The 14,016-nt window shown below is 40.0% G+C and overlaps 1 protein-coding gene across 1 annotated transcript in view; it reads left to right on the top strand.

Moving 5' to 3' along the window:
• Positions 1 to 679: 679 nt before the first annotated feature.
• CA13 (carbonic anhydrase 13) overlaps positions 680 to 14,016 on the top strand; it is a 33,291-nt gene continuing 19,954 nt past the window's right edge. The window contains exons 1-3 of the mRNA XM_077167126.1: positions 680 to 885; positions 5,714 to 5,911; positions 11,754 to 11,872. Of these exons, the coding sequence (XP_077023241.1) occupies positions 849 to 885; positions 5,714 to 5,911; positions 11,754 to 11,872 (354 nt within the window). The 5' untranslated portion in view covers positions 680 to 848. The remainder of the gene's footprint in view (positions 886 to 5,713; positions 5,912 to 11,753; positions 11,873 to 14,016) is intronic.

Raw genomic sequence — 14,016 nt, forward strand, 5'->3', positions numbered from 1 at the left:
GCTGCTCTTCTCCAGTCCAGCGAAGGGGAGCAGCACTTCGCGACCAAGTGCCAACAACCGGGTTTCAGTAGCTCACTCTCTCGGAGCCACAGTCCCGCCAGGGGGTTGGAGTAAGACCCAGGGAGCCGCGGCGTGGGTGCCAGCTGCCAGCCGGGATCTCTGCGCGCGGGTTACTTCGCTTCTCTTTAGTCTCATTTCCTCCGCTTCCAAAATAAATTACTTAACTATCTCCCTTAAGGAAGTGTTGTGAGGATCGAATCGGGTAATGTGGGTCAACTTCTTGGCCGGATCCTGGCCCATTCGTAAGCCCTTAAAAAAGAAATTTCTTTTTGTGGTGATTTTCATTGTTTTGCACTCGTAACCACCACCATCACCGACCTCTTCATCACCGTCTCCAAGATCCCCACCGCCCACCCTGGTGACTCGAGGGTCGGATGACTCATTTCCAGGGCAGTTCTGGAAGGCAACAGTTTCCTTTCCAAGGCTACTTACTACTTTTCGGAAGGCAGGAAATCCCCTTTGGAAACCCTCGTACACTTTTCTCTGTAAGACTCAATCTCCCTCTCCGGTTCGTATTAAGAGTAAGAGGGAGCTCGCGGCGCTGAACTCTGCGGAGCTCTGCCAGCGCACCCAGCACCCTCTTCACGCGCTTTCTCCGTGCGCCGCTGCCCCTGGCGGACGAGGCCGGGAGCGCCCTAGCCCTCGGCTTCAAGAGCGCCGACTTATGCTGGGCTGCACCCCGCGGTGTCCGCCCTAAATCAGCTCTCGCCAGCCCGCGCGCCGGCCCCACTCCCTTCCTGATTCCCTCTGTCCAGCCAGATCTTCCTCTGCCTTTCACCCGAGGGACCATGTCGAGGATCAGCTGGGGATACGGCGAGGACAACGGTGAGCGCTTTCTGCGGAGTGGGAGCGGACGGGACGGGGCGGCGACCCCTCGGAGCCCGGTGCAGTCTGGCCCAGGGTGCGAGCCGATGGCCCCGCGTCTGCCAATCATACAGATTCCCCATCGAGAGAAACTTTTTTCTGTTCCTCTTTAAATTGAGCAGTACTTCTCGGAGCCGATTGCAGGAAGCGGAGGGCTGGGTTAGCCGTGTGTAGACTGTAAAAGCGCTTTTTGGGGGGCGGTGTTAGTGATGGTGCGGGTTGGTGTTTGTTAGTCCTGTTAAGAGGTTCCTCCAACCCCCAATCTTCATATATATTCATTCACTTTCGTTTGAAAAGACCAGGGACTTCCCTAGCAATAACCACGAATCAATGAAAGGCAGGAAGAATAGAAGTCTAGCGACATACTTTGCTGAATTGAGGGCAAGTTCGCTTTCAGACTTTTAAGTTCACTACTTAGGAGAAACGAATCATGAACAATCTTTGAAAATACGTTTAAGATATCTTAATTTGCATTGCAACACTGAAGACTAAATTGCTTTCTGGCAACCAAAATATCGCAAATTGATTAATAGCTGTTGCTACAGAACATCTCCACAGCAGTATACAGTTGTTTGACTGCTACTGTTGGCTTTTGTAAAGCTTTAGGTCCTTTCTGGAAATTGAAGTTCTTGTTTGTTTGTTTTTTATGTTGCTTCTCCACTCTTTTCCTCTCCTTCCACCTTCTTCCTTGCAGAAACTGGGGTTTATTGACATTATGACATTGGTCAAAATGCATTTACTGATAGGAGCAGCAATAATAATAAGATGTATACTCCTTATAAATCCTAAATTATCAAAAGTAAACCATTTTTCTTGTTTTTACATTATACTGGACTGACTATTTGGAATAATAGGTAAATGGCACCAGGTATAGTGAACTACTGTCAAAATTAGTGCACTATTATGCAAATTATTACTACTACGCCTACTTGTAGTTATGCCTGGGAGTCACCCAAGGAGAATCTCTTTTGTGCTCAGTTGTGGCTTCTCTCTCCAAGCCTACTCAGCAGGTGAACTCACTACCCTCCCCCCTAGGTGGCACATGACTCCCAGGTGTGTAAATCCCCCATGGAAATGTAGGACAACTCCCCAGGGATGAGGTGGGACCTGGCATCATAGGATTCAGAAAGCCTTCTTGATCAAAAGAGGGAAGAGAGAAATGAGACAAAACGAAGTGTCAATGGCTGAGAGTTTCCAAACAGAGTCGAGAGGTTGTCCTGGAGGTTATTCTTTTGCATTATACATATGTCCATTTTCGGTTTGTGGTGTGTTGGAGTGGCTGGAGGGAGGTGCCTGGGGCTGTTGAGCTGTGTTTAGGTGGTCTTGTTTTTTTTCAATTTATTGTGAAAAATAACATATATACAAAAAAGCAATGCATTTCAAAGCACACCACAACAATTAGTTGTAGAACAGATTTCAGAGTTTGGTGTGGGATACAATTCCACAATTTTAGGTTTTTCCTTTTAGCTGCTCCAAGACACGGAAGCAGTGTCAGCAGTCATACTCATTTGCTAAATCCTCTCTTCTTTGTTATAACTCCACCTTCTCCTTTGATCCTTCTCCCAGTCTTTAGGTGTAATTGGGCTGCCTAGTCTAACTTTTTCAAATTGGAAAGGGCTGTGGAATATAGGATAGGGGGATGGAACTAGCTGATGTTCTAACAAGGTTGGCCCCTCTGGGTTCCAGGACTTATCTGGCCTAGGAATCCATCTGAAGGTTGGAGGTTTCTGGAAAGTAATCATAGTGCATAGAACCTATGTAGGATCTCAGATAAAGCCCTAGGTGTTCTAGTAGGATTGGCAGGAATGGTTTTGGGTGGGGTTTGGAAACCATGGTAAGTAGCAGCATTTAGCTGAAGCTTGTGCAAGCATAGCTTCCAGAGTAACCTCTCGACTCTATTTGAACTCTCAGTCACTGATACCTTATTTGTTGCAGTTCTTTTACCCCTTTTAGTCAATCAGGAAGGCATTGTAGATCCCACAGTGCTAGGGCCAGGCTCATCCCTGGGAGTTTTGTTCCACATTGCCAGGACTTTCACCCCTGGATGTGATGTTCCATGTAGAGGGACGGGCAATAGTTTCACTTGCAGAGTTTAGCTTAGAGAGAGCTGCTGGCCTTGATTCTTGAGGATGACTGCATGATTGTATAGCTTTTGCAATGTGACTGTGTGGTTGTGGGAGCCTTGTGGCCGGCACTCCCTTTGTCTGAGGTACAGACGGATGAGTGAGGGACTAAGGACAAAAAATAAGTGAATAATTGTGGGGTGGATGGGGAGTAAAGGAGCGTTGGGTGGGTTGCAGTGCTGGTGGTCAGTTGAGGGGGGATATAGGATGTATTTTTTTTTTTTTCTTTTTGTTTCATTTCTGGAGTGTTGCAAATGTTCTGGAGGTGATCACTGTGATGAATACACAATTGTGTGGTGATGTGGGCCATTGATTGTGTACTTTGGATGAAATATGTGGTGCATGAAGATATCTCAGTAAGGATATTTAAAAATATATAAAAGAAAAAAATAAAATCAACACGCAAAAATAATAGCATTCTTAAATGTATCCCATTGCATAAGCCCAACACTATGCTGAGAACTTTTGCTCTGAAGCTTGAGCCGAAGGATTTGGAATAGATGATTTTGTTTTTACTACACAATATATTAAAGTCTACTGAAAGAAATTTAAGAATAGTGCCAATACCATGAAAAATAGTAAAATTAAAATTTCCGTGAAAAAACAGAACTATGCTTAAATGGTTTTAAAGCTGAATGTTTGAGCTTTGAAAAGGGGGGAGGGCTCTTTAAGAGATTGGGTAATGAACCTGCTACAGTGACTGACAGATAATATTGAGTATTTGATGCAAAATATTTTATTTTGATTTGTCTCTGCTTTTAAAAAGAGTTCTGAAAAAAAAGAAAAGAAAAGAAAAAAACATTTCTGACTGTAAGGACTAGAAATAGGAGAGTAAAGGAATTGAAAGGAGAAATAAGCCCTTGGGAAAAAGTGCAACGTGCCGTGGCACATGCATTGCATATTTGAAACCTCAAATCACCTTAGGTTCACTGATACTTGGTAGCAGTAAAATAGAAAGCTTTTTTTCATATAAAGAAAAGGACTAAGATTGTCATGCTGAAAGAGTCTTCAGAAAAGTAAATGAGAGGCTAACAAGGAAACTTAAGGCCTTCTCTGTAATAAATTGTAAGCGAGGACTTTTGACCCTCAAGTTGCTTTGAAGTTGAAACTTCCCGATACACAAGATGACAACTTTAAATTGAGGTTTTGGTTATGTATTCATGCTATGACTTTTTGAATTTGAAGCATGTATGAAAGGAATAATTTGTGCTTTTTTTTTAGCAAAAATGAAGAGTAACAAGCAACATTGGACTAAGATATTGCAAACTGTTGAGGGTTGTATATATCTGCAGTTCTTTAAATCTTACTCTTAAAGTTTTATTTTTCTTCAAGTGTTTGTTGTTAGTAATAAACAGTTAATTAGTTGTCATACTGTCACTTCAATAAGTAAAGAAAGTGTGGTTAGTGAAGCCGAGGAAAGCTGATTAGTACACTTCTCCCCACTTGGTGGTGGCTATGCAAATTGCAGACAGTGAAAAGGAGAAAATCAGAGCTTCATCCTCCAAAGTGACTCACATCTAAAGACTGATTTTGTACATACATGACAGAAAGCTGCCGCCTTGCTATTGATTTTATTGAGAGGCAAATTTGAATAGATTCTTCTGGAGAAATGAGAAACTTGCCAGCTTATCGGTTCACATCAATTTACCAAACATGTGCCTGTTTAATTTGTGAACCTGAGGCAATTTTGACTTTTTGCATAGAGGATCAAGATGACATTTGTCTGTTGTGTGGGAATTCAAATGTAGTGTTGGCAAAACAGTCACAGAGGGACCGTCTGCAATGTAGAAAGACAAATAAAATTGCAACTGCCTCCACCACAATCAACAATATCATATGTCCTCATGTTGTAGCCATTTTATTTGCATTATCCAATATGAAAAATGTGTCTATTTCCCTCGAATGCCTGTTGCATTTGAGAGGGGATTGAGCTGAGGCCTGAGTAACATCACAAGATATTGGTAAGTGGTAAAAGAATGAAGGAGGAACAGCATCTTTTAAAGCTTCTCCCTTTTATCTAACACAGATTTGCAGGTCCTCCCACCATCCTACACACAAATGTGCGGACTGCTGGAGTGACCACAGCCCTTGCTTGGAGCTGAGACTGAATCTCATTGTTTTTAATCATGAGTTGTGCTGTTGTGAGTTTGGTTAAGGAGTCCTTGGAAAGTACTTTGTAAAGCTTGCATGCTCTTTTATCTGTAAGGGTTAGTTTAATTCAGAAAAGTTATTTCAGGCAGATCAAGAATTTCCCTTATTAACGATGAAAATAATCAGTCTTTCGAAAAACAACTAGGGATGGGGGGAGCGTGGGGAGTGACTGCTTAATAGAAAGTAGTTCCTTTCTGTGGTGATAAAAATGATTTAGAACTAAAGAGATGTGTTGCTTGCACAACATTGTGTATGTACTAAATGTCAATGAATTGAAAATTTTTTAAATGGTTAGATACTATGGTATATGAATTTTTACCTCAATATAAAGAAATTATATGCCTAGCTGAGGGAGAGGATCTTATTTTATTAATCTTTGTTGCTTTTTTTTGTTTGTTTTGTCTTTTTATCACAAGCTCAGTGCACTGCACTCAAGACATGTTTGTTGAATGAAATGAAGAATGAATGAATGAGACTACTTATTAGTCCTTTTCTTTTGGTCCTATATATTTAAGGTCCTATTCATTGGAATGAATTTTTCCCTATCGCTGATGGAGATCAGCAATCTCCGATTGAAATTAAAACCAAAGAAGTGAAATACGACTCTTCTCTCAGATCTCTTATTATCAAGTATGACCCAAGCTCAGCTAAAATCATCAGCAATAGTGGCCATTCCTTCAGCGTTGACTTTGATGACACAGAGGACAAATCAGGTTGGCTCTTTTGTTTATGGGGGTAGGGACACGAAGTGGACTTTCTTATCTTTTGTATCTTTCATATTTTATTTTGACTAGATCTGGAATTTGTCTAAATGAAGCATATTTTTATCTTTATGTGAATTGAGGTATCATGTTTTGTATTTTGACCTTAAGATAATTTTATCTTGAAATGATAAAAAGGAGTGTTTAGAAAAGGGTTTGTTGAATGATGTTTTAAAATTTATCTTAGCTTGTTATTATAACTTCACTTAGCATTTATCATCCCCATCATGAAAATATTCAGAGTTTAATTAATATTTTATTAGCAATTCTTACTTTGTTCTGAAAGTTTTGGTCATAATTATTTTAGCATTTATTTGAAACATTTCTTTGCTGATTAGTATATGTTGTTTACACAAAAAGTTAGCTTTTCAATATATTTTAATTACAAAAATAATATACCCATAGTAAGTAAAACCACACAAAACTGTATGACAAAAGTTAATTGTTCTTTTTCTCCCCACAACCTCTTCTGAAGTAATGCTGTGTCTTCCATAATAAGTTAGTGTTTAACCACATGTGCACACACATATATAACTTTGGTTAAGTTTTTGTCTTTTATTTTAAAAAATAAAGTGAAATTGTGTTATATCACCCTGAAACTTATTATTCTCCACTTAAAATTATTTCATAGACATCTTTCCCAATGAAAATTTACAGAATCTATGCCCTTGATTAAAAAGCTGAATTATATCTGCTTTAAATTGAATCATAATTTACGTGCCATTATCTTAACATTTAAAGGGGGCAAGAAGTTTGGCTAAAAAAGAAAAAGGAATTTGAAACACATACCCACTTTATGTTCCTTATTAATACTTTACTAGAAGTTTTTAAAAAAGCTTTGTTTGATTAGTTCATAGGATCATATCTTTCACAGAGTGGCTAAATAACGGACCACTCAAAATTTTATCTTATTTCTTAATTTGGTAACTAAATGAAGAAATGTAGTAAAGAGTATTTCCTTAAAATGAATATTTGATCTTTCTTCAAGCATACCTCTTATCCAAGAAATAGATGGCATTCAGTTTTAAAGTAAAGTGAAAGTGCAGATTAGAGAGAATCCTATTTTGGAATACTTTTTGAGGTTTCTGATGAATTAATTCTTTTTTTAGTCTAACATGAGGATGATGCTATATTTTCTCTCTTAATGAAAAATAAAGTTAGATTCCCCTGAGACAGAAACTATCTAAATAGTTAATAAATATCTAAATATGGGTCATGAGTCTCATTCTTTTTTTTCTCAGGCTAAATCCGAAGAGAATATTCATGATTATTCTGGGAATTAAATCAATTACCAAGGAGAAGCACCATGGTTAAACAAAATAAGTTGATGCTGAGTTTTCTTTTTCTTTATTAAACTCTAGAAAACTATAAACACATACTTTCTTTAACAAACTACTGTAATTTGAATAAAACAGTTTCCAGATTATAAAGGAACCACTGGGAACTAAAATTAACTCTTAAAGCCATCAATTAACAGAACCACAGGCAGCAAATCTTCCTGCAGAGGTCCTTCTGAAGGCTGGTTTGTATGGGCACCTACACAACTCAGGGCTAACCCAGGGAGCTCTCTTAGAATTTAACAATCATTTAATGGAGACAGGTGGGTGTGAAATTCTTTAGTAAGAATTCCTATTGACTGTAAATAATAATGTGATGAGGCAAAACAAGGCAGTTCTCACTCTGGCTATTGGTCTTTCAGGACCAGCTCAAATCTTATCTCTGGGACCCTCTCCTGACTGGCCCCTCCCTCCTCAGCCACAGCTCCCTTGTCATCCCAGGATTGTCCTGTCACAGCAATTTCCACATTGCGAGCTGAAGGCTCACTATGGGCATTGGTTGTGTCTTATTCACTCAGCTAATTAGCATGGTGCCTGGTACACAGTAGGTACTTTGATAAATGTGTCTCTCAGGTTTTTTTTAGTATGATGTGTCTTGGAGGACATGAAAAATACCATGACATGACATTAGGGTACACGGTGGATTGGCATATATAGGTCGTCAGTAAAATTACAAACCAATGAGAAATTAATACTTAACATTTTAACACCTAAATAGTTAAAAAGTTAAATAATGGGTTATTCATTGTTTGACCATTTAATTTTTAAAGGCTATGGTACCAATTTTTGTATTTTATTAAATGAAACAGTTCCTGGAATATAGTAAGTGCTCAGTAACTATCAGTAATGATTATTATTATTATTATTATTATTATGTGCTCTATGTCCTTTCTATGGATGAAATATGTGTGCCCCAAATTTTTAAAGTTATCAAAGGGAAGGAAGATAGCTTTTTGCTAAGAAAAACTTCCTAGGAATAGCAGTAATTTGTTAGATTTGGTGTTTTCTTGAATTTTTATCCCTAAAAACTAGAATTTGTCAATTCCTCAGTTGTGATCTTGCTATCTAGTTCTAGGTAAAATTTAGTTCTATGCTAAATTCACAAGATTGTCACATATGCGATTTAAAAAAAAGCAACGAGAACATAGCGGGGCATACCATGGATGTACAGACCCCTGAGAAGTCAAGATATCCAGGAAACTGATTTGCTAATTTTTAAATGAAGTTGTAAGACTTCATTGTAATTGTCTGTCTGTTTCCCTCCACTGTACTGTAAGTTCCTGGAGGATAGGGAGGGTTCAGTTCATCGTTGCACACTTTGTGTTAAATGCAGTGACTGGGCCGTAATAAACTTAATTGCTGAATGAAAGAGTGATCCGAAAGTAACTCGGCGTGCCTGTGCTCAGAGCAGACGCCAGAACTAACTCAGGCCTTCATGGCTCCATAAAGAGCATAGGCCCCCGTGGCTGGAAACGGCCCCCTGGCTCTCCTCCTACCATATTGGCAGCGTGGTGCCCTTTGGTTCTTACTGTGCAACAGCAAGAAAAAAGGACAGTAGAACTGTTGATTTCTTTTAATCTGGAATGTCATTGCACAGCTTATGGTATCTCTTAGGGAAATGTGCCTTTTAAAGGTTCTGTGAATGATCTTTGAAGCCTGTTATCGTAAAAGGTGAGTTCGTGTGTTCATCACACACTTTTTGTTCATCTCCTCTGTGACAGTGACCATGTTGGTAATGGGTTCAGCAGTGGCCCAAACAGACACAGCCTCTGCCCTTGTGGACACTGTCTATTCTTTTTGTAATGGAGAGACTGAGGAGTGAGCCCTGGAGGCTGAGGAGAAGTGGTTCTCTTTTCTCTTCTGTTTTTCAGAAGGCTTTGAGAATAGCTATCTTTTTTTAATGTAAACAAACCTGAATCCAAACAAATCTAAAAGAAGCTCCAAACATTCAATCTTCCAAAAGATTTTTATTATCTATTCTCACAGTTCTTCATGAGTAGTTTTAGGATTGCAGAAGCTATGACCATCCAGGATAATCTTGTTATTAAAAATAGACAGAGAACCACAAATATAGACAAAGATGGTGAAACCCAGCGAGGCTTAAGCGAGGCTTGAAAGATCTCATAATTTAGTTGCTGAGCTGGGACTATTCAGATCTGTTGATTCCCAGACTGCAAATACAACCACTACACCAACTCTATCTGGTTTTTGTTTGTTTGTTTGTTTGTTTTGCATGGGCAGGGACCGGGAATCAATCCGGGGTCTCCGGCATGGCAGGCAAGAACTCTGCCACTGAGCCACCGTGGCCCGTCCTGTTGTTGTTTTTTTTTTTAATGCAGTTTTATTGAGAGATATTCACATGCCATATAATCATCCAAAGTACAAGTAATCGTTCACAGTATCATCAAATAGTTATATATTCACCACCACAATAAAATTTTGGACATTTCTATTACTCCAAAATAATAAAAATAAAAATAAAAAAGAGCACCCAAAGCATCCCATACCCCTTATCCCCCCACCATTATTTGTTTATTTTTGTCCTTATTTTTTTACTTATCTGCCCATACACTGAATAAAGGGAGTGTCAGCGCCAAGGTTTTCACAATCACACAGTCACACTATAAAAGCTATGTAATTATACAATCATCTTCAAGGATCAAGGTTTCTGGATTACAGTTCAGCAGTTTCAGGTATTTCCTTCTAGCTATTCTAGTACATTAAAACTAAAAAAGGATATCTATATAATGCAAAAGAATAGTCTCCAGAATGACCTCTCAGCTCTCTTTGAAATCTCTCAGCTGTTGAAACTTTATTTTGTTTCATTCTCTTCCCCTTTTGGCCAAGAAGGTTTTCTCAGTACGATGATGCTGGGTCCAAGTTTGTCCCCTGGGGTCACGTTCCACGTTACCAGGGAGATTTACACGCTTGAGAGTCAAGTCCCATGTAGAGGAGGGCAGTGAGTTCACCTGCTGAGTTGGCTTAGAGAGAGAGAGGCCACATCTGAGCAATAAAAGAGCTTCTCTGGGTACTACACCAAGTCTTAACCACCGATATTCAACTTCATCTGAGTCAATCTAGTAATGAAGTAATGAGTCATCTGAACCAGTCTAATATAGATAGTCTGGTTCTTTTGGTATTTTTTGGGGGGGGCGTGCATGGTTCAGTAATTGAACCCAGGTCTGCCATATGAAAGGCAGGCATTCTAACCACTGAACTACCCATGCACCCTTGATAGTCTGGTTTTTTTCCTACTCTGACAGTACAGCTCAAAGAGATACATGCTCTCAGCAAATGTATTGTGTTTCCCTTAATTTTTATTTCCCTTGCTTTGTGTAGAAAACTACACATTAAACCTCTTAACATCTTTTGGTTCTTGGTCGGTCAGGTCTTACTTGACATATTTTGAGATAGTAGTTATATAGCATCGCTGAAGAAGAGGGTAATTTAATTAAAACTGTTGTTAAGATTGCACCTCACCAATTTAACACTAATCCTATTGTGTGCTGATGGGTGTTTAGTAATGCTTATGGTGCATTCAGCATTCTCCTATAATCTTTTAAGCAGGTCCAATAAAGATTAATTGGGAGGAGACGATTTATGACTGTATTTTCTATTAAGAAGCTTTTCTGTATACCTGTGATATGATTCTTTTCCGTAGTTTTAGAGATCATATTTATTGAGGAAAATATACTTTGAAGTAAAATATAAGTAGCTAAAGTGACAAAAATATGATGGATTTTTAACAAAAGACCTAATTTTATGTTGTTTTACAAGTATTTCACCTTTCCCCAAGAATATAGAATTTAAGTGCAGAATATATGCTTAATTTGCCAATTTTTATAATACCAATAACAATAAAATAATAGTAATAGCTAACATGTCCAGCAGGCTGACTGTGGCAATGGTAAGTGCTTTATTTTCATTCATTCTTCTAATTCTCGTGGTAGCGTCAGGAGGAGGGGGACCCCATAGTCTCTCCAGGGTACAGATGGGAAGCTTAGAAGTTAAAGACTTTGCCCAAGATCACATAGTAAAAGAGAGCATGAGTCCATGTCCTCTAAATGCCACATCCCGCGTGCTCTGCCCTCCCTAGAATTCTGCACTGCCCCTCTGAGCCTCATGAGCGTCTTTGCATGTCATATCCTTATTCAGAGACGCTGACTCATCCACAAACAAGTCAGTTCCTTATTTTAAATAATTGTTGATATTTCCTAGCTGTTCCATAAAAATCTGTGCCGTTGACTCTCTAACTTTTATAAATGTTTGTGGTTGCACCTCATATACCTAACTAAAAGTTATATTCCTGTCAGCAAACTGAATGACACATGTCAAAAAATGGCACATGCCCTAGACCACACGAAAACATTGAGTAGCTCAGGACAATGTTGTGGGTTGTGTATTACAGCATGTGCAAATACTGTTTTCTCGCTAACTTAAAACGTATTGGTGTTCAGTTCTGCGAGGGGGTCCTCTCACCGGCAGCTACAGGCTACGGCAGTTTCACCTTCACTGGGGGTCTGCTGATGATCAGGGCTCCGAGCACGTGGTAGACGGAGTGCAGTATGCTGCTGAGGTAAGCCCCCCACTTCTCCCTGATGTGGGGTGTTCCTATGCGGAGGGGTTTAAGGGGCACAGGGGATAGCTTCCTGGACCCCTGGAATAGGTCCCTCAGCCAATTAGATATCTCACTGTCTGAAACGCCTTTATTCATTCAATATGAGAGTGACATATTCATGTCAATATGATGTCTCTAAACATAGCTCTTGTAAACCTAAAACCAAGCTGGTAGAGCCAGTTATTGTTCCCATCCTAGAAAGGAGTAGATGGTGACTTGAAAAGATGAACTATTATATCCAGGTAGGATGCAGTTGGATGGCCACAATCCCAGATCTGTCTGATTCCAATTTATGAACTCTTTCTATAATATCTATTATATTGTCTGAAGGGCTGGTGATAAGGGAGAGAAAGAAGCATTTGTTTTAGCCCTAATAGTGTACATGTTTGATCCAGACACAAATATATACTACTACCTTGTAAAGATCACATTTAAATAGATGATGGTAAATGGTCAAGTTCTACTTCTCAGAAAAAAATACACAAACCCTCCTAAAATCAGCCTTACTTCTACAAATACAGACTTAAAATGGAAACTCTGTTAATTATTCTGGCCATTAGTAAAGCTTAGCACAGTAAATATTTATTGGCTTGCTTGTTTTTTCCCTCCCATTGGGAATTTACTCTTTTTTGTTATAGTTATATTCATTAACAGCACTTTGATTTTTTTAATCCTCTGGTTAAAAGATAATTAGCAATACTCCTCAAGTTGTAATATGAGTAAATGTTGCAAATATCCAACTTTACCAGGAGATGATAGGGGCTTATTGTGTGACTGAAATCATTTGGCTCATTAGTCACTAGGCAAGACAGCAACATTACAAGGTGAGGACATTTTTTCTTCATTTTCTCATTGTTACTGTTCTAGCTTGCTAGCTGCCGGAATGCAACACACCAGAGACGGATTGGCTTTTAATAAAATGGGATTTATTTTGTTGGTTCTTCAGAGGAAAGGCAGCTAACTTTCCACTGAGGTTCTTTCTTACATGGAAGGCACAGGATGGTCTCTGCTGGTCTTCTCTCCAGGCCCCTGGGTTCCAGCAACTTTCCCTGGGGTGACTTCTTTCTGCATCTCCAAAGGCCTGGGCTGAGCTGCGAGTGCTGAGATGAGGAATGCCGAGCTGCTTAGGCTGTGCTACGTTGCACTCTCTCATTTAAGCACCAGCCAATTAAGCCAAATGTCACTGATTGCAGCAGACATGCCTCCTAGCCAACTGCAGATGTAATTAGCAACAGATGAGGTTCACGTACCATTGGCTTATGACCTCAGCAACAAGACTAGATATGCTCACCTGGCCAAGTTGACAACTGAATCTAACTAACACATGTTCACCCCTTGTCAACTTGGCAACTTCAAGCATCACCTTAAACAGGTGCAAAAACTTCTCTTCTTGTTGTGGGCCTGTGAATCTCAAAACAAGTTATCTGATACCAACATGCAAAGGAGGATAAACACTGGATCCATAGGGAGAAACTGGAAGGACAACTTGCAGGCAAACACCATTGGATTTCAAAGTCTGAAAGTCATTCATCCTTCGGCTTTAGAAACTGGCAGTCCTACCCCTTCCAAAGGCCTATGCAGTGGCCCACCTCTTTCCAAATCAACCTCAGGGAACATCGAGGAGACCACCTCTGGACTCCACTCTCTCCAGGCATCAGGGCCACCCCTGGGCTCTCTGCCGTTTCTGGGGCACACGCTCAACCCCTCTACATGGTGGCAGCCAAGCTCTCCAGTCCCCCAAGGAGCATGCTATGCCTTTTCCAAGGCCTGAGGCTTCACAACTCTTCCACTGCAATGAGAGGGGAGACTCACCCTCACCCTTCAGGGTAAACTCACCCTCTCCATGTATATGGGTGGGTCCACTCTCCTGACCGAGGTTTCTTGGCTTCAGACCCGAGCTTCCATGGTTCTTACTCTGCAAACTCCAATTTTTCCCTTTTGTGTCGTCCTTTGCCAAGATTGGCAGTGGTTCCATTTACACCAACAGTCTCTTCAAGCCCTCCAGGACTTCTCCATCATTCTCTTCACGGTTCCTCCAAAATCTTCCCTTTAGCCATCCAAAAACTGTTCCAACATATCTGGTATTTGCAAACCGCAGCAGC

The sequence above is a fragment of the Tamandua tetradactyla genome, chromosome 6 (genome assembly GCF_023851605.1).
Source record: "Tamandua tetradactyla isolate mTamTet1 chromosome 6, mTamTet1.pri, whole genome shotgun sequence".
NCBI classification, from domain to species: domain Eukaryota; kingdom Metazoa; phylum Chordata; class Mammalia; order Pilosa; family Myrmecophagidae; genus Tamandua; species Tamandua tetradactyla.